This window comes from Monodon monoceros, unplaced genomic scaffold (assembly GCF_005190385.1).
Source record: "Monodon monoceros isolate NGI ecotype Baffin Bay Population unplaced genomic scaffold, NGI_Narwhal_1 Super_Scaffold_10, whole genome shotgun sequence".
Classification (NCBI taxonomy): Eukaryota; Metazoa; Chordata; class Mammalia; order Artiodactyla; family Monodontidae; genus Monodon; species Monodon monoceros.
This window is the reverse complement of record NW_021703766.1, coordinates 50,368,074-50,387,296: the sequence shown is the minus strand read 5'-3', so window position 1 is coordinate 50,387,296 and position 19,223 is coordinate 50,368,074. Positions and strand designations below refer to the sequence as shown.

The 19,223-nt window shown below is 54.6% G+C and overlaps 1 protein-coding gene across 2 annotated transcripts; it reads right to left on the bottom strand.

Moving 5' to 3' along the window:
• Positions 1–601: 601 nt before the first annotated feature.
• Positions 602–18,231, bottom strand: EHD2 (EH domain containing 2). Of its 2 annotated transcripts, XM_029210487.1 has the most exons (6): positions 18,119–18,231; positions 15,651–16,111; positions 15,197–15,294; positions 10,882–11,294; positions 5,168–5,332; positions 602–2,509 (listed from the first exon to the last, which is right to left on the bottom strand). In XM_029210487.1, the coding sequence occupies exons 2-6, from the start codon at positions 16,052–16,054 to the stop codon at positions 1,958–1,960; spliced, it is 1,632 nt and encodes a 543-aa protein (XP_029066320.1). In that variant the 5' UTR covers positions 16,055–16,111; positions 18,119–18,231; the 3' UTR covers positions 602–1,957. The 2 variants fall into 2 exon arrangements, with proteins under 2 accessions (XP_029066320.1, XP_029066319.1); XM_029210486.1 differs by lacking the exon at positions 18,119–18,231 and having other exon boundaries at positions 15,651–16,506.
• Between the last annotated feature and the right edge of the window lie 992 nt (positions 18,232–19,223).

The following is a 19,223-nucleotide window of genomic DNA, read 5'->3' as shown; positions in this document are numbered from 1 at the left end:
AGACCTGATCACCCACCACCTGGGGCAGGGGGTTCAGCGACCGGCCAGCCTAGCTCTCGTGTGTCCACCAGGGGGCGCCAGGAGCCGCGCCACCGGGCGCGCGTGGGCGGGGAGGGCGCGAGGCCAGAGTGTCCCGGGGGCCGTGGGTGTGGCCTCGGGTGTGAGTCGGCGAGACCACGAGCGGGGTCCCCCCTGGGCGTGAGCGAGCGCGTGCGCACACTTTGGTGGTCCTAATGGGCAGCATCACCTCCTACACCTCCGGGAGCCCGCTTGTCCTCGGTGTTTCGTGTCAGAAGCTATGTACCCAGGTTGTGTGGGTGGACGTCGGCGGGCAGGGAGGAGGACGGGGGCACCTTGTAACCAAGTTGGCACACACACACATACACACAACCCCACGGCCCAGGGCTTGGTTCCCAGGCCCCCGCGGCAGGAGGTTTGAGGGAGGGATGTCCCGGAGGGAGGGCCTCAGAGTAACTTTTCTTCGGAAAATATGTCGGTCTGGTCCCCAGCCCAGGCCTGAGTCATCAGGCTCCCGCAGCATTGAGTCACGGCCTCCACCTCTGCCCCTGAGAGCTTGGAGGGTACCCCCCTGAAGTTCTGCCCAGGGCTCTCCTTCCCCAGAGGGTTTGGTGGGGAGAGCGATCCCCACCTCTAATCCGTCCCAAGACAGCCTGACTCCCATAGGGAAAGAAGCCACGGCTTTATTTGCACTGTGGGAACGCTATTACGTTCACAATCCCCTCCCAGGCACGGGGTGAGGGGTGATGGGCGTGGGAATCCCAGCAAACACCTTGGAGGGGGCATCGTCCCCATCTGTTTCGCGCTTCCCCATCTTTTCCGTGTGGTCCCCCACCAGGGTCAAGCACTAATACGTAGTGAAGGCAGGAAAAGGTGTGTGTGTAGGGGGGGTGAGAGTTCCCTTTAGGGGAGGGAAGGGAGGGTTGTAGCACCAAGAGCCCCTCCCCCCACGACGTCCCTGAAAAGGGGACTAAAATAACATCCTGGGGCCTATCTGGCAGGGGCTCCACTTAAATATGGACTGATGGTGGGCCGAGAGGCTGTGCCCCAGCAGTCTAAAATTCGGACCACCAGCTGTGGGGAGCCTGAGGTGGGGGGAGCAGGCTGGGCTTTCAATCCAGGGCAGGTGAGTGGAGGACAGAAAGGCCTCAGAGTGGACGCCTTCTGGGAGAAGCAGGGATGGAAGGCAGTTTTTGGTCTGCAGAGGATCCTTCTTAAAGAAAGGGGAGCGGCAGGAACTGGGGGGAGGGGCTGAGGGGTCCAGCTGAGGAAGTAGGAGGTGTGTCTCCCCCCTGAGCCCCCAGTGGTGCCAAGACCTGAGGACACCATGGGGTGGAGGGTCCCCGCCTGTCTGGGCAAGAGGAAGCAGGGCAAGGAAATGACTCTGTTAGTCATTTCAACCAAGTGGCCGCTCACTTATGAGGGGTCCTGCTCAGAATCACGGATCAGACGGGTTAGGCCTGGGGGTGTGTCTCTGTGTGTTTGAGTGATTCTGTAGGTGGTCTCTCCTGAGAATGTCAGCTCCATGAGGGCATATAGAGGTGTCTGTTTTGCTCTCTGCTGTAATCCCCAGTCCCTAGAAGGAGCCCTGAACATAGTAGGTGCTCAAACAAATTTTTGAATGAATGATGCATGGATGGATGCTTCTGTGTGTGTGTGTGTGTGTGTGTGTGTGTATGTGTGTGTGTGTGTATTAGTGTCGGAATGATGTGCTAAGTGTACGTGAGGGTAGAGGTGTGAAGGGTGGGCAGAGAAGCCTTGCCCCTCCCCTGGTCCCCACTGTCTGGCAGTGGGGGGCAGAGGGACCCCCATCCTTGCAGCTGGGAGAGTGGGCAGGCAGGGTGCACGTGGGCCAGGGTGGGAATGTGCGTGCAGCCATCCGGAGCTGGGGAGCCACAGCAGGGCAAGAGGGAGGAAGGACCGGCAGGCAGCGGCTGGCTCACTCAGCGGAGCCCTTGTGGCGCCGCTTGGAAGGTGGCACCAGGCGGCGGGGCAGGTTGGTGGGCAGCCCGTGGCCCTCGAGCTTGGCCTCGATGAGGTGGCTGGCCAGGGCGAACTCCTCGTCGTCCAGCATGCCATCTCGGTCAACATCGCTCAGCTTCCAGATGCGGCCCAGCACAGAGTTGGGGAGCTTGGTACCCACCATCCAGGTCTTGGCCTTGGTGCCGCTCAGCTTGCCATCGGACGGCGCCAGGTTGTAGAAGATCTCATCATATTTGGACTTGTCCTTGGTCACCACCCACTCAGCCTCATCATCCGAGCCCTCCTCGCCGTCCTCCAGGGCCTCGTCAGGCCCCCGCTCTATGAAGGGGCCCATGTGGGTGCCCTCGAAAGCGCCCCCCTGCACGCCCACATCCGTGCTTTCCAGCTCCTCCTGCCGGAGCAGGGGCATGAGCTTGGCGATGTTGTGGGTCAGCATCTCATCCAGCGCCTCCAGCAGCTTCGGCTTCAACGAGTGGAACTTGGTGAAGTCGTGAGCCATCAGCAACTCCTGTGGGGAGGGGAACACAGAGAAGTCAGGGGGCACCATCCCGAAGCCCCCCAACCCCGTGCTGGCTCCGGGCAGCTCTTGACAGAGAGGTGCAGAAGTATTTGATTATCTGAACACCCCAATCCACTTGGGTACCCACCACTCAGAAGAGACTTGGGCAGCAAGGTCCCACGGTGCCCCCCACCCCACCCAGTGCCGGGCATGACCCCAGAATCCCTGGACAGTAGGGAGAGCAGGGGCCTTTCACCAGCTGGTAGAGAAGGATTTCAACATTTTGACATCAGCCACGGCTTTACCAGAGCACACCCATCAGCCCTCAGTCCTGCCCACCCTCTACGGTACCCAGCTGCCCAGTCAGCATCCCCACCATTATGCAAGTTGAGAAAATGCAATTCCTGCCACCCTGCTGGCTCTGTTACCCCACCACACAGAAAGGGATAAGCGGCTTGCTCCATATTTGGAGGTTAGGTTTGGGATGGACAGGTCATCAGGAGATCCTGGGACTACCCCCCACCCCCGGGGCAAGAAGTCATCTGGTACTAGAGCCGCTGCAGGGCTGGGTTTGTGGTCACGCTGCTTCTCACACGTGCAGCTGTTAAAGCGATTGCCCCAGAAGAGTTGCAGCAAAGACCAATCCATATCGCAGCACCACATTAATTTCCAGAGCCAAGGCAGAGAGCTCCACTGATCATGACCATAAAGAGATGGGGGTGTGATTAATGGTGATGAGTAGGGAGGACTCCAGGGCCAGGCTGCCCAGGTTCCAGCCCAGCTCTGCCACTTGGGAGCTGTGTGTCCTCAGTCAAGTGACTTGACCTCTCTGGTTTCCCTGTCAGCTTCCAGCTGTGTAAAACAGGTTGAGAACTAGCACTCCCGTCACTGGGAGGTGGGAAAGGCGAAATGAATTCATCTGGATGAAGTGCTCAATAAATGTCAGTGTAATATTCACAGCTGCTCTTTATCTAGCTCAGCGGCTCTCAACCAGGGATGACGGTGTCCCCCAGGGGACAGTGGGCAATATCTGGAGACATTTTTTTTTTTTTTCTTTTTTGCGGTACGCGGGCCTCTCACTGTTGTGGCCTCTCCCGTTGCGGAGCACAGGCTCCGGACGCACAGGCTCAGCGGCCATGGCTCACGGGCCCAGCCGCTCCACGGCATGTGGAATCTTCCCGGACCGGGGCACGAACCCGTGTCCCCTGCATCGGCAGGCGGACTGTTAACCACTGCGCCACCAGGGAAGCCCCTGGAGACATTTTTGATTGTCACAACTCGGGGGTGCTACTGGCATCTAGTGAACAGAGGCCAGGGATACTGCTAAACAGCCTGCAATGCACAGGACACCCCCTACAAGGAAGAATTATCTGGGCCCAAATGTCAGGAGTGTGGAGGCTGAGAAACCTTGATTCGGCCCAAACTCTGTGCCAGACACTGTCTAAGGACGTCGCGAACACTGGCCAATTAAGCATCCAAGGTAGATACTATCAGGATGCCGATTTTCCAGCTGAAGAAACTGAGGCTCAGAAAAGTTAAGTGACTTGACCAGGTTCACAGAGCTAGTCAGTGACCAAGGGGAAATTCACTCTATTATAATTGTTCAGTATTGAACTAGAAATATCTAAGACCTAAAGGTCACAGGCTTTCAGTATCAGCCTAACACAACCTCAAAACAGAGCCTGGGCCAGGGGCGCTAGTCCTTGCCTCCATGCCTGAGCCTGGACCTCTGTCCCCACGTCCATTTGTCACTCCTGCCCTGCCCACCACCTGCGGCTCTTCATTTACCCCACACTGCCACACCCAGACTCAGTGCTTCCCCCAACACTGGTTAATCCTAGGCCTGGACATGTGAGGAGCCTCCGGTTATCCCCTAATATCCATCTTCCTTTCTTCCTCAGTATGAAATCCCTGAACGTTACCTGGGTATCTGGCCACCTAGAGAAAAGACTACACTTCCCAGCTTCCCTTGCAGCAGCTGTGTCCATGTGACTAAGTTCTAGCCAATTGGATGTCAGCACGAGTTGCACGTGCAACTCTAGAATTGCCCTGTTCAATGCAGTAGCCACATGTGGTTATTTAAATTTAAATTAGTTAAAACTAAAACCTAAACTTTCAGTTTTAATGTGGCTAATGGCTACCACATTGGACAGCATGGCATAGAAAGTCACCATAGAAAGTACTATTGGACAGCACTGTTCTAGTAAGTGTTTTTAAAGAGAGAGACTGTACCATTAGCTTCCCCTCCCGCACCGCTCCTCCCCCTCTTCTTTCTGGCTGGAATGCAGACACAATGGCTGGGGTTTCCACAGCCATTTTGTACCATGACGGGGTTCTTGGGACTGGAGGCCAGACTTGGAGGAGAATTAAGACAGAAGGAGACTGGGTCCCTGGCTCTGTAAAGCACCAAACCAGCCCTGGACCATATTCCAGGACATTTATGAAGGAGAGAAATAAACTTCTATCCTAACGAAGCCACAGTTGCTTTGGGTTTGCTGTTCACTCCCTTAATTCACAAAACCACGCTCCCACAGAATCATTTGCGGGAAGTGCTTTCAGGAACCTGCCATCCATCCCTCTAATTTTCAAGGTCCCATCCCGGAGCCCACGGAAGCCAACCTTCCCATCACATCACCCCTGATGCCTTGCTCCTGGGCGGCCTCCCACCTGCATCTTCTGGCAGTCCGGGAAGTCGCCGGGAGATATGTGATGCTCCAGCTGAATCTTGGCAAAGATGACGGGCAACTTGAGGATCAGCTGCTTCTTCTTGTTCTCCTTCCCAAACACAGAGGGCATCTCCTTCTTCAGGTAGCTGATGATGTAGGTGTGAACCTGGGGGGAGGAGAGTTCTCACCTAAGCCTGCCTCACGGTCACCTGCGGGGCTCGTTAAAACATGGGTTGCCCGGAGTTTCTGATTCACTAGGTCTGGGGTGGGGCCTGAGAATGTGCATTTCTAACAATTACAGGTGAGCTGCTGCTGCCGTGGGTACAAGGGCTTCCCATCTCTTCTAGGTACTCTCAGCCCCTCCCGTGGCATAAACATCCCTCCATGTCCACTGCCAAATCTACATACCAGCCCTGCCCTCTCCCTGGAGCTCAAGACTCAGAGCTGATTGCCTTGTCAACATTCCTGGACAGCTCCGTCTTAGGACGCCCGCAATGGAATTCAGGTCCAGCTCCCAGAGCTGTACCACTCTCAGCTGTGCCCATCTCGGGAGACAAACGGCACCTCCACCTCTCCCTACCCAGTGGAGCCCAGAAGGCTGGAAATCATTCCTGATTTGATTCTCTCTCCTCACTGGCCACATCTATTTCATCAGCGAGCCCTTTTAACTCCTAAATCTCTCTTCTCCTTTTCCATTTCTCTGCACCTCAGTTGCTGCACCCCCAATCCCAGCAATCCCATCTTTTGCCTGGGGGGACACACCAGTCACCCCACTGGACTCCTGGCTTTTCCTCTGGCCCCTCCAGCCCCTCCAATCCTTCCCCCATGAAGTAGCAGCTGGAGGGTCATTTTTGTTTTGTTTTGTTTTGCTTTTTTAAGGAACAAGTGCGGCACCATGAGACACTGCTACTATGTATCAATTTGTTTCTTATCCAAGTGCAAAATTCCTCCCACAGCTGATAAGGCCCTACTGCAGCAATTCTCAAAGCGTGGCCCGGGGGTCCCCGAGACCCTTTCAGGGGTTTTCAGACTCAAAACTATTTTCATAAGAATATTAAGGTGTTGTGTGTCTTTTTACTCTCATTTCCTCCCCAGTGGACAGTCGAGTTTTTAAAGGCTAAAAGATATCGCAATTGACTGCAGAAACAGATGCGCAAATCCAGAGGTCTCCTCTGAAGCCAGACATTAAGGAGATTTGCAAACATGTAAAACAGGGCCACTGTCCTCCCTAAGTTGGGTTTATTTGGGGGTTTGGAAAACAGTTAATTTTCATACAACATCTGTTACTTAGGTTAACAGGTAGTAGACTTTTTCTTGCTATTTTAAATGATCTTACAATGTTAATTATTATCAATATCTATTCATTAGTATACTTCGACATGATCAAAATGTATAGGTAACATATATAATAAGTGTTACTTATTAATAAGGATATAAGTATTGTTTGGGAATTCCCTGGCGGTACAGTGGTTAGGACTCTGTGCTCTCACTGCTGAGGGCACAGGTCTGATCCCTGGTCGGGGAACTAAGATCTCACAAGCCACGCGGCACGGCCGAAAAAAAAAATTATATAAGTATTGTTGGTTAATTAATATTATGAGAGAAATAAATATGAAACGTTTTCTCAGTATTAACTTACTGGGTTTTTTTGTTTTTTGTTTTTTGTTTTGGATGTAACGCGAAGCTTGTGGGATCTTAGTTCCCCGATAAGGGGTTGAATCCAGGCCATGGCAGTGAAAGTGCTGAGTCCTAGTCACTGGACCGCCAGGGAATACCCTCAGTTTTAACTTCTAATATGGTTAATATAGAAAGATTTAATCCGTGTACATACAAACTCTTGGGGGGCCTCAATAATTTTTAAGAGTGTAATGAAGGCCTGAAACTGCTCTACACGACTTGGCTCCTCCCACTTCATGCAACTTTATCTCCCTCCATCTGCTCCAGCTTCCTCACCTGCTGTCCTTTTTTTAATCAGCATGCCAACCACTTTCCTACCTCAGGGCCTTTGCACGTGCTACTCCCCACCTGGAACTCTGCCCTAGTCTCCCAACAACTGGCTCCTTCAGCTTCCTTTTGATGTCACCTCCTCACAGAGGCCATCCTATGGGAAGCAGGTGCCGCAAGCACCACCATCCAATTCCTTTCTACCTTTACTTTTATTGTTTCATTCACAGCACTTATCACAATTCATCATTATTTCATTTATCTGTGAGTTTACTTATTCTGTCTCCTTCCATCAGAATGTGAGCTTCAGGAGGGCTGGGACCTTGTCTGTTCGCTCTGTCCCCAGCGTCGGTACAGTGTGCAGAGAAAAGACTCAAGAAATATTTGTGGAATAAACCAATGAACTTGAGAACCTTTGAGCCACGATCTCATAAGTTATCGAAAAGCAAACAAGGAGGGGACTTCCCTGGTGGTCCAGGGGCTGAGACTCTGCACTCCCAGGGCAGGGTGCCCGGGTTCGATCCCTGGTCAGGGAACTAGATCCCACATGCTGCAACTAAAAGATCCCGCGCGCCGCAACTGAAGATCCCGCACGCCGCAATGAAGACCCGCCGCAGCCAAATAAATAAATAAATATTTTTATTAAAAAAAGAAAGGAGAGAAAAAAAAAGAGCATTCATATGTCCTATTTTTAATAAGAAGCTCAATAATTAAATGGATAGGCTTAAATAAAAATAGAATATATCTCGAAAAAGACACAAGAAACTACTCACGGGGGCTGCCTGCAAGGAAGAGGACCTGAGAGCCATTGGGGTCAGAGGTGGGAGGGGGCACGTTTGACAGAACATGAGTGCTTTCCCATGAGATGGTCTTAAATGTTCAATTAAAAGCACTCGTTAAAAAGTCCTTTTAGTGAAGAACCTAGATGCAGGACAGGAATAAAGACGCAGATATGAAGATGTAGGACTTGAGGACACGGGGAGGGGGAAAGGGTAAGCTGGGATGAAGTGAGACAGTGGCATGGACATATATACACTACCAAATGTAAAATAGAGAGCTAGTGGGGAGCGGCTGCATCGCACAGGGAGATCAGCTCGGTGCTGTGTGACCACCTAGAGGGGTGGGATAGGGAGGGTGGGAGGGAGACGCAAGAAGGATGAGATATGGGAACATATGTATATGTATAGCTGATTCACTTTGTTATAAAGCATAAACTAGCACGCCATTGTAAAGCAATTATACTCCAATAAAGATGTTAAAAAAAAAAGTCCTTTTAATGAGTCATAGGTTTAGAATGCTAAACATTTTGGTGGCACCTTGGCTGGCTCTGAATCCTCATCTCCCATCTCCACCACCCTGGGCTCCTTGTTCAAGCACGTCCCGGCCTCAGGGCCTTTGCGCTTGCTGTTCCCTCTGCCTGGGTATGGTCTCCCCCAGATCTCCACTCTGCTCACCCCTTCCCCTCCTTCAGGCCTCTGCTCAAATATCGCCTACTCCAGGAGACCCTCCCCAGTGACCCTAAAATAGCCTCCCACCATTCTCTCTGCTTCATTTTTCTTCATAATCCTTATTACATACAATATAATATTAGAGATTAATTTGTTTAACAACCACTTCCCAATTAAAAAGCAATTCTACAAGAAAAGAAACTTTATCTGGTTTTGTTCCCTGCTCTATCCCCAGGACCTAGAACAGTGCAGGAGCACATTGTAGGTGCTCAATAATTGTTTGTTGAATTAATGCTATCGAGTCACCTCAGCGAGCTCGGTATGAAGGTTCACGGCATCCTGGTCTCCTTAGAATCAGAACCTCCCAAGACCCTGGCCTCAAGTGTCACAGCACAGTGAAATTGCCCTTTCTAGCAGCGGCTACCACTTCAACCAAAGGGCAGAGCCAGAGGACTCATCCACATCGGACACTGGGACAGACAGGGAGACTGAGGCACAGAGGGGTAGTTACCAAGAGTGCGGAAAGGCCTTGTACTGTTGGGGGAGAGCATATGGGGAGGTAAACGGTGTGCTGTTGGACCAAGTGTGGCAGAATCACACGTGGGGGATGAGCGGGTGACACGGGGCAGGGGAGAAGCAACAAGGCTTGGTCATTGTAGACCCTGTGTCTTGATTGGCACTGGGGAGCCATAGATGGATTTGCAGGAGGAAGGGGAAGGAGTGGTCTGCAGGTCTGAGAAGGCCAATCAGGGCAGGGGTGTGGCCAGGCCGGTGGGTGGGGCCTGCGAGAGCGGGCCAACGGGGAGAGGGGACAGGGCCTAAGGGCGGCTCCTCGGGAACCCAGAAGACAGGAGGAGGCCAGGCACTAATGGCTTTTCCAGAGAGGAAGCCGCGGAAGGTGCCAGGAAGAGATAACGTGGGTGGGCGGGGTGGGCCGGGGCGCGGGTCCCGGACTCCGGGGTTTGTCTGGGTTTCCGGAGCCACCTCCTGCGTGGCGGGGGCACCAGGTGTCCGGCCCCACCCCACCCCTGGGTCCCACGGACCCTGGGCTCCCCCTCCCGCTGCTGTCTGCTTCCCCGAGGGACCTGGGGGACCGGGGTCCGTAGGGGAAGAGGGTGACCCAGGGGGAGACTGAGGGACGGAGGACTGAGAGAGGGAGAATGGAGAAAGAGAGAGAGAAAAGAGAATGAATGAGGGAAGAGAAGAGGAAAAAAAGAGAGACAATAAGGGAGAGAGAGAAACTGAGAAAGAGGTAGAAATGAGATGTAGAGAGAGACACACACAGAGAGACAGAAAGACAGACGGAAACAGTCCAGGGCCTGGGCAGAGGACGAGAGAAAGGTGGATTCTGGAGCCCTCAGGAGCCGACCACACTGGGCGGCTCCCTCCCAAGGAGGATTCCTGGGGTGGCGGTGGGGCTCTGACTCACCCCCTCTCTGCAGCTCCTTAAACCAACACCTCAGGCTCCTCCATCCCCCATAACCTTCCAGGCCTCCCTGCCTGCCCAGCTTCCTGCCCCACCTCCACCCTGGCAGGCAGCCTCCCCTGTGAATGTTCCATTCGTCCTCCAAAACGCTCTTAAACCAGTGCTCTGCCCTCCCAGTCCCGGAGGCCCTGTCCTGATCCAGGCTCCTCCTTGATCCTCAATCCCCAGCCTCCTCCCTGGTCTGGGAGCCGAGTCTCACTGCCCTTGAATCCACCCTCCAGAAGGCAGCTAGAGTTTGACCCTGTCCCTCTCCTGCTCTGAAACCTTCCATGGCTCCCCAGTGCCCTCAGGACAAAGCACAAGTTCCAGGCCACAGCCCTGGGTGATCTCTCACCCACCCCACCCCACCCCTGCCCCTAGCCTCAGATTCAGTTACTCCCACTGTCTACACTGGCTGCAACACTGACATTTTTTCCTCTTCCTTGAACTGGCCATGTTCTCATCTCCAGTCCACGCACTTGCTGGTCCTGCTTTCTAGAATCTCTTCCCCTCTTTGTCCTCCTCATCCTCCAGTTTGCAGCTCAGATGCCCTCTCCTCCAAGAAGCCCTCCTGGATTTCCCCTGGGCTCCCCAGTCTCAGCCCTGACCATGTTGGATGGTCACCGTCTGCGGATGGGGTGGTCTTCTCCCCTGGACTGCCTTGGTCACTGCTGTGTTCCCAGCACCACCCGGCACAGGGCCAGGCACAGCAGGAAAACTTTCTCAGATTAGAGAACTAATCAGAGAGTTGATGCCAGGGACCAGCAGTCACGTAGAGGAGGATCAGAGGAAAGGCAAGAGCTGCCGCTGCCTCCCCAGCCCCGGTTACTGCTCAGCCAGCCCCCCGTTACTGCTCACCCGCACCAGCCGGGCCCTCTTCACCAGATCGTTGAGCTTGCGCAGTGCGGCGTGGCGCGGCAGGCCCTGGATGTCGCGGAAGAGGTCCTGCTCCTCCAGCTCGAAGAGGCGCCGGTTGTCAGGTACCAGGAGGGGCTGGGACCAGAAGGAACCGATGTAGACGCGCAGCACCTCGGGCGTGCCCACCACCTTGCCCAGCGCCCACATGAGCGCCCCGTAGACGCGCATTAGCTGCCGTGTCTCCACCATGTCGGCCTTGTTGAGCACCACACGGATCTTGTCCTCATGGCCTCGCAGGGCGCCGATGGCCTCCGAGAACTCGTCTGAGATCTCCAGCTTGTGAGCATCGAAAAGTAGGATGATGAGGTCCACGCGCTCGGCGAACCAGCGCAGCACTGCCGGGAAGTCGTAGCCTAGGGGGAGGGGGTGGTACATGGGCGCCAGGGGCAGAGGTCAGCACCCGAGCCTCCAGCCACTGGGAAGCGGCCATTCCTTTGGACTCAAGTTAGACTGTACCGGATGTTCAGGTTGTTAACCTTCGAAATTTTTGTCTATGAGAAACGGCCGAGGCCCCAAGAGTGCCCCACAGCTCTGTCTCCACAGCCTTCAGAATTTCCCCCATCACTCTGGCCCCCGTCTCTCAAGCCATCTACTACAGGCGACAATCACACCCTCCCCTTTTTCATTCATTCTTTAGGCAGATATTAGCAGCGGGCATTGGCCCAGTTATTGAAACACTCAAGTGTTCCTAATAGACTCCCTGTGCTTCTATGGACAACCCACTGCCCCCACCCCCCGCAAGGCCCCCGAGTGCCTCCATCACCCCAGCCCCTCCCCAGGATCCGTCAGATCTCCCCACCATCCAGCAACTAAAGATTTCACTCGGGCCCTGGTTATGCTCTTGCCATAGCAGATGTTAAATATTTTTAATTTATTCACAACATTTACTGAGTCTTCTGTGTGCCAGGCCCTGTCCTGGGCACTGGGGGTCCCACAGAGAACACTCAGACAAGGTCCTTGCCTTCGTGGGGCACCCATCCCAACAGCTGGCTCCTGGGTCCATTCATTCATTCCTTTCACCTTTCATTTCCTCACTCATTCATTCATTCACGCTGTTTGCTTTTTTGCTTGTTCGCTCATTCATCCATCAACAAGTGACGCTTGGGAGAGAGGAGCAGTTGAGACCCCCCGACTTGGCAGTTGGGAAGACCCACGTTTGAATCCCGGCTCTGCCCCCATCAGCTAGGTGACCTTAAGCAAGCAGGTAACCTCTCTGAACCTCTGTTTCCTCCTCAGTAAAATGGAAATCATCATAGGACCTACCTCCTAGAACTGTGTGAAGATTAAAAGAACACACATGAGGGGACTTCCCTGGTGGCCCAGTGGTTAAGACTCCTTGCTTCCAATGCAGGCGGCGCGGGTTCGATCCCTGGTGGGGGAACTAAGATCCCACATGCCGCACGGCCAAATAAATAAGTAAAATTTAAAAAAAATTTTTAAGTAATACGCATGAGCTAAGATATATAAAGAGCTTAAACAGTGCCTGGCACTGAACTATACACTTAAAATGAGTGAGCTTTAGGCATGTAAATTATACCACAATAAAACTCTTATAAAAAAAATGGTGCTAGGCGCATGGTAAGCACTCAACAAACATTACTCGTGATACCTGTGAGACACCGCTGGGGGGGTCATCCAGGAGCCATGCCCAGAGCCGCCTGCTCTGTGCTGGGGACACAGTGTGGCTCAGGCAGCCCCAGGTCTGTCCTTACTGGGCTCACAGTCCAGAGTGGTCAGGCTGGGATGCAGCAGCCCAGAGGGGAGCGCCTGACCCAGCCTGGGTGGTCAGGGAGGGCTTCCAGGAGGAGGGAACAGAGTGGCAACCTGGGGGATGAGGAGTTAACTGGCAGAACAGGGAGCCATCGCTGATTCACCTGAAGTCACCTCATGCCCTTCCCAATTCAACTTATTGAATCTTCAAAACGACCCCAGGAGACAGGCACCCTTATGACCCCCATTTTCCAAAAGGGGAAACTGAGGAACGGAGAGGTTAAGGGATTTACTCCAGAAACGCAGGTAGGAAGCAACAGAGCAGCAGCCCCGTGGGCCTCCACGCTCTGCTGGGGAGCTGGTGCCAGGCCAATCCTGCATGGGAGGAAGCAGGCTCCTGCAGCCACTGGGGACTGGATGGGATGGGGTGGGCGTGGGTGACACTGTTTTGCGGGGAGAAAGGGCCAGGTCACCAGAGGGACAGCAGCTGGGGCCCCCCCTCCCTCCCCAACGTCTACACAAACACACACAGCGGCCCGGCTTTGGAAAGTGTGTCTCATGCAGGGAGGGACAGAGGGAGGGAGGTTGAGTCAGCGCGGGAACGGGAGACGTGGCAGAGAGGCACCCGGGGGCGCACAACGACAGCCTTGCAGAGGAAAAGCAGTCACCATGGGCACTTCCATAGCACCTAGTGTGTGCCAAATACTGCTCTAAGTGCTTCACACATTTCGACATTTAAATTGAACCCTCAGGGCAACCTATGAGGCTGATACTATCACGTTCCCGTTTTACAGATGAGAAAACTGAGGCATGAGAGGTTAAGTGGCTCAGCCAAGGTCCCACAGTTTAGAAGGAGCAGAGGCCAGATCTGAACCCCGCCAGAAGGCTCCACTATGCTACAATCACACACGTGTGGCCTTCACAGATATTCCAGGCAGAGGCCGCATGCTCCACCAGTGCACACACACATGCACACACACGTGCACACACACACTCGTGCACTCAGGAGCGTACACCTGGACACCATCAGAGCCGCACACTACAAGATGCACACTCCCAAACACACCCCCGCTCACAGTCTGGAACCTACACAGATATCCGTGGCCACGCAATTGCAAAGACGTTGTGAGACCCACACAGAGTAACAGCAGCAGGCACACACAAGCCCGTGCACACTCGCACATGCACCAAAGTAGAGACACAATCATATATAGTTACACAAAAGATACACTCGTGCACATACACACACACACACACTGTACACACAAGGGCGCAACTGCACACAGGTACCGTCCCAAGCACAGCCCTGACACCTCAGAGTCACACCCACAATTACACACTTTCCCAGACACACACTACATGATCCGCACAGTCACAGAAAAGTTCCCTTGCCCAACACGCTCACACGCACATTTCACAATACAACCACATATGGAGACACCACCAGTCACTGTCCCACACAATCCCACAAAGCCCCCCGGAGTCCCTCAGAGCTGCACACAAAGTCACACCCTGCCACAATCGCGGGCACAAACTCCCAGACACCCACGCACACGCACACACACACATCCTTACAGACAGATGGACGGACTCTCCTCTTCCCCTACCTCTGCTGAAAGGGAAGGAGACCCTGTTCTCTGCTCTTCCCCACTTCCTTTGGGCTCCCACCCTGCACCCCTGCCCTGGCTTGGAGGCCTCCCTCCCCTCCGACTCTCCCAGGCCCACGCCCCAAGCTCCCCCCCCCCCCCCCCTGCCTCCTGCAGCTGCCTCCTGCCCCTCTTCCGGGGAACAGGCGCCTCCTGGGCAGCGGCCAGGGCCTCCCGGAACCGTCCGCGCCCTCCCCCCGGGGCCCAGCCTCCTTGCCTCCCTGCAGTGGCCTCTCACTCCCCTCTGCCCCACACTGCAGCCTCCTTTGCCCCAGTTTCTGGCCTCCGAGGCCTTGTGGGACAGGGGTGGAAGGGGACAGAAATGCTGGGTGGAATGAGGGTGGGGGCCGGGCTCCCCCGGAGGCCCCGCTGGAATTCACCCCCTCCCCTCTACGCTCCCCCTGCACAGCTGTTTATAAATTCCAGGCCGCCCTTGGCGCCCGCCCAGATTCCCCTTCCCAGGTCCTCCTCAGCCCCATCTGGGGCCCAGACACAGAGCCAAGAGCTCACACGGGCCCAGGGCCTGCCTGCCCGGCTCGGCCTCCTCGCTGGGTCTCCTGTCTCTCTGCCTCGCCCTCTGAATCTCTGTCCATCTTTGACTTTGTGTATCTCTCTCTGTCTCTCTTGATCTCTCCCCCTCCATCCTCCAGACCCACCCAGATATGCAACTGCAGCCCGTTCGCACGTGTTCACCCACACGCCTCCCCCACCCTTCAACGTGTGCCAACATGGAGGAATCACAGCCTTCCACCAGCTCCCTTCTGCTACCCCACCAGCTCAGGGCCCGCGGACACAGGCCCAAGTCCTAGCAGAGACCCTGGGACCCTCCCCCCTCAGACCCAAAAGTCCAGGCCCCCAGCCCCTCCCCCCTCAGACCCAGAGATCCGGGCCTCACTCACCGCGGCTCACTCTCTGTTTGGCCCCAGACAGGATGCCTGGGGTGTCGATGATACTAATGCTCTCCAGGACCTGATTGGGGAGCTGGGCGCACATGAACCTGGGGTAGAGGGAAGGTCAGGGGTCAGTGCAGGGAGGGGCGGGAGGAGAGGACACATAAGAAGGGAACCCAGGACTGCACCGAGGAGAATCAGGTTCAGGGATGGTTATCCCCATTTTCCAGATGAGGATAGGAGAGAAACAGAGAGGTTAAGTCACTTGCCCAAGGCCACCCAGCTAGACAGCGGTTGAACCCATGCGTCCCTGGCTTAACTGCTCCCCTAGAGAAGGCAGGAAGAGGAAGGATCTAGTAGAGAGAAGGGAATTGGGGCTGAAAAGGAGAGAAACACAGGCAGGGATGGGGCAGGGTTGGGGGCCAGGGACAGGAAGATGCACTCCTGGCTCTTGGCTGCACACCTGTTGAGGAAGGTGTTCCCAAAGGGGTTGAGTTTGCGGAAGGGTTTGTCTGGGTCAACGACGAGGGCGTTGCCAGGCACGGTGCCCTCGGTGTCACCATGCATGACGGCCACGAAGCAGTCGGTGGTGGGCTCGGGCCCGACCCGGGAGCCGGGCACCTCCTGCTCCAGCAGGTACTGGATGAAGCTGGTCTTGCCTGTGCTGTACTGGCCGGCCACCAGCACCATGGGTTTGCCGTCAAAGTCAGCATCCTCCAGGGCTGGTGAATGGAAGGCCCCGAAGCGGTAGTGCTCCTCGAGAGGCAGCAGCTTTTCACGGTACAGCTCCTTGAGGGCTGAGGTCACCGTGCGGATGGCCTCGGGCTGCTGACCCCGAGCCCCGCCCCGCTTCAGCCAGCTGAACATGGTGGCTGCACACTGCCTGCTGAGCTCGCTGATGGAGATGCACAGGGGGAGAGCTACCTGTGGGAGGAGAGGATGTTGATGGGGGACTGCCTGGAGGAAGAGGTGGAGAAGAAAGGGAGCCAGGAGGTCGAATAGATGGAGAAAGACGGTGGTGGAATGGGTAGGGAAGAGGAGCTTCTTAGAGCACTGTTGGTGGATGGCAGGAGTTGATGGCTGAAGGAGGAAGAAGGTGATTATTCCAGCTGGAGGAAGAGAAACAGAGTAACAATGGCATGATTGAAGAAGGGGGATTGATGGTGGAAGACCAAGAGATAAACAAAGGGAACGATGCAGAAGCTGATTGGAAGAAGTGTATTCCTTCATCTTTTTCTTTCTCCTCCACCCCTCCCATTATTTTGCACATTTTCACTGAAATCACACCATGTGTCAAGAGCTATGGATGCAAAAATACTTCAGAGACCAGCCCCCCCCTCCCCCCACACAGTCAGAGCCTCCAGTGAGGACAGAACCTGGGCACCAAGCAGTCAATGATGCTTGGGAAATGCCGGGCAAGTGGACTCGTAGGCACCAGAGGGGGACGTGGTGAGCCAACCACAGGATTGGGAAAGCTCTGGCTGGGCTGACTTTTGAGCTGCTCCCTAAAGAGTGGGCATGACAAGGGCATTTAGGCAGAAAGGGTGGGGAATATCATGACCTGGAGCTGTGGAATGGATGGACAGAGTGGCTGGACACATGGGCACAAGGATGAGAAACGAGTCTGAACTACTGCCTGGGTCCCCCCAGATCATAATGGGGCTTGGGCATTCACAAGAATGTAACATTTATGATCACTGCATGCCAGACACTGCTCTAACTCATTTAATCTTCACAAAAACCTTGTCAGGTAGGGCTATTATTATCCCCACTTTTCTGACAAGGAAATGTAGGTTCAAGAAGATAGCAATAACTTGCCCAAGATCACTTTGCTAGAAAGTGCTCAAGCTGGGACTCCAGGCAACCTGACCGCAGATCCTGCACTCCTATCATAGGTCTAAGGAGTTAGGGAGAGAAATAATTACCAACCCAGCAGCAGTGAGCCCTTGCAGCACCCAGACCATGTTCTCTACATTTCCTTACTATCCTTTCATGCTCTGTAGGATCTGTAGTGATGTCCCCTCTTTCATTCCTGATATCAGTCGTTTGTGTCTGCTTTTTCTTTTTTTCCCCCCTTGATCAGTCTAATTGGATGTTTATAATTGCACTGATCTTTTCACAGAACCAACTTTTCGTCAGATTGGAGTCTCTAAATACCATTTTCCACTAAAAGAGAAACTGAGGCTTCTTGGAGAAATGGCTGATTCTGGGGCTGAGGTGGGGAAAGAACAAGTGAGCCTGGGTCAGACAGTGGGGAAGTGCTCAAACATAGGTGGGGCATGTCACAGGGACACAGACTCAGCTTGACAGGACTCCCACTGGCCAAAGATGGGACAATTTGAACATCAAAAATAACTGCAAATCAAATATGTTAAAATACATAAAATCATAATGATACTTAAAAAAAAAAAAAAAAAGGAAAAGAATTCGGGGAAGGTATGCCAGAGAGGTAAAGGAGAGGCTGGAGCCAGGACCTGGGATGTTGGCAGAGGGAGGGAGCCCTGGGTGGTGCCCTATGCAGGGAGGGACCTGGGGGACATCTTGGGGAGGACGCTTTGGGGTTGACCGGACAGGCGATCGGGTTGGTGAGATAAGAGAGGAGCTTGTGGGTGGGAGGAGGGACCAAATAGGACAGAGATGGATGAGGGCGGTGGAGGGAGACCCCAAGGAGGGGATCCCCTCTGGCTGAGAGGATGAGGGAGTGGGAGACACTGGGAGGGAGGAGGAGAGTGGGGGACACTGTTAAGACTGGAAGGGGCTGGGGGGAGTGGGGGAGACAGGGAGTGGGGAGACCCGGGAGACCGTTACACAGTGACTGGGGTGGGGACTGAGGGTCTTTGGCGAGCAGGGAAATAACTCAGAGCCAAGGCAGACTCGGGGGCTCCGCGGGCGGAGGCTGGGAGGCGACAGCTGCGGTCGGGGACCACTCACCGATGGGGCGCGCAGGCGGCTGGACCGGGCGGACGAGCTGGGCGGGGGTCCCGCGGGGATTCAAGGCGCCCGCGGATCGGCCTGTGCTCGCGGTCCAGTCCGGAGCCGTCTGAGCCGGGTGGGGCCGAGAGCAGGGAGGAGGGACGGGAGGGGCGGGGGGGGGGGGGGACAAGGCGCCCCCGCCACCCCCCCCCGCACCCCCCACGAAACCGGGCGCCGGGCCTCTGGCGCCCCCCGGTGGGGAGTGGCAGGGCGCCTTTGCGAGATGGGTGAGTGCGCGGGCTCCCGGTCCCGGGTTCAAACTCCATCCCTGTCTCCCTTCCTAACATGGGAATAGTAATAATAAAACAATAACACCAACACTACTAATAATTTATTATCAATAATAATAATTTTAAAACTTAAACGAGTTCATGAAACTCCTCTGCTCACAACTCTCCTTGGTTCTTCTCTCACTCCAAGTAGAAGCCAAAGCCCTCAGAGTGGCCCACAAGACCCTGAACGATCTGCGGTCTCCCTTTGCCCTCACCTCCTTCTCTCTCCCCTTCGCACACTCAGCTCCAGCCACACTGGCCTCTTCGCTGTTCCTCATACAACCTTCCAACTTCAGGGCCTTTGCACTTCTTGTTCCTCCATCTGGAATGCTGTCTCCCCCAGGGATCCAAGTGGCTCCCTCCCTCCCCTCCTTCAGGTCTCCACCCAAATGTCACCTCCTCTGGGAAGCCCTCCCTGATCTCCCACGATTTATCCATTATCGCTGCTTTATTCTTCTCTGCTATCTTTATCACCACTCTACATATTTTACATTTCTCTGCTTCAGCGACGATCTCCCTCACGAGAACATGAGCTCCATGAGAGCAGGGATTTTAGACTGTCAGCAAGAGGAATCGCTGATGTTCTCACACTTCGGTTGTTTTGGAATTTCTAGGGATTGTTCACTCATCGCTGATTAGACCCACAGCTAATCGTGAGCTGATACACCAGCCCCTATTACCATGTCACAAACTTGTGGATTAAAAAAAAAAAAAATTTTTTTATTTGGCCGTGCGGCATGTGGGATCTTAGTCCCCCAACCAGGGATCGAACCGGGGCCCCCTGCAGTGGA

Bases quoted from the DNA above. Each gene is read 5' to 3' on its own strand.
- EHD2 (XM_029210486.1), bottom strand. From the start codon at position 16,417: ATGAAGGAATACACTTCTTCCAATCAGCTTCTGCATCGTTCCCTTTGT. The intron at 11,295-15,196 runs GTGAGTGAGGCC...CCCTCCCCCTAG, and splicing joins CAAACAGAGAGTGAGCCGCG to GCTACGACTTCCCGGCAGTG. The intron at 5,333-10,881 runs GTGAGCAGTAAC...TCCTCCCCCCAG, and splicing joins AGAGGGCCCGGCTGGTGCGG to GTTCACACCTACATCATCAG.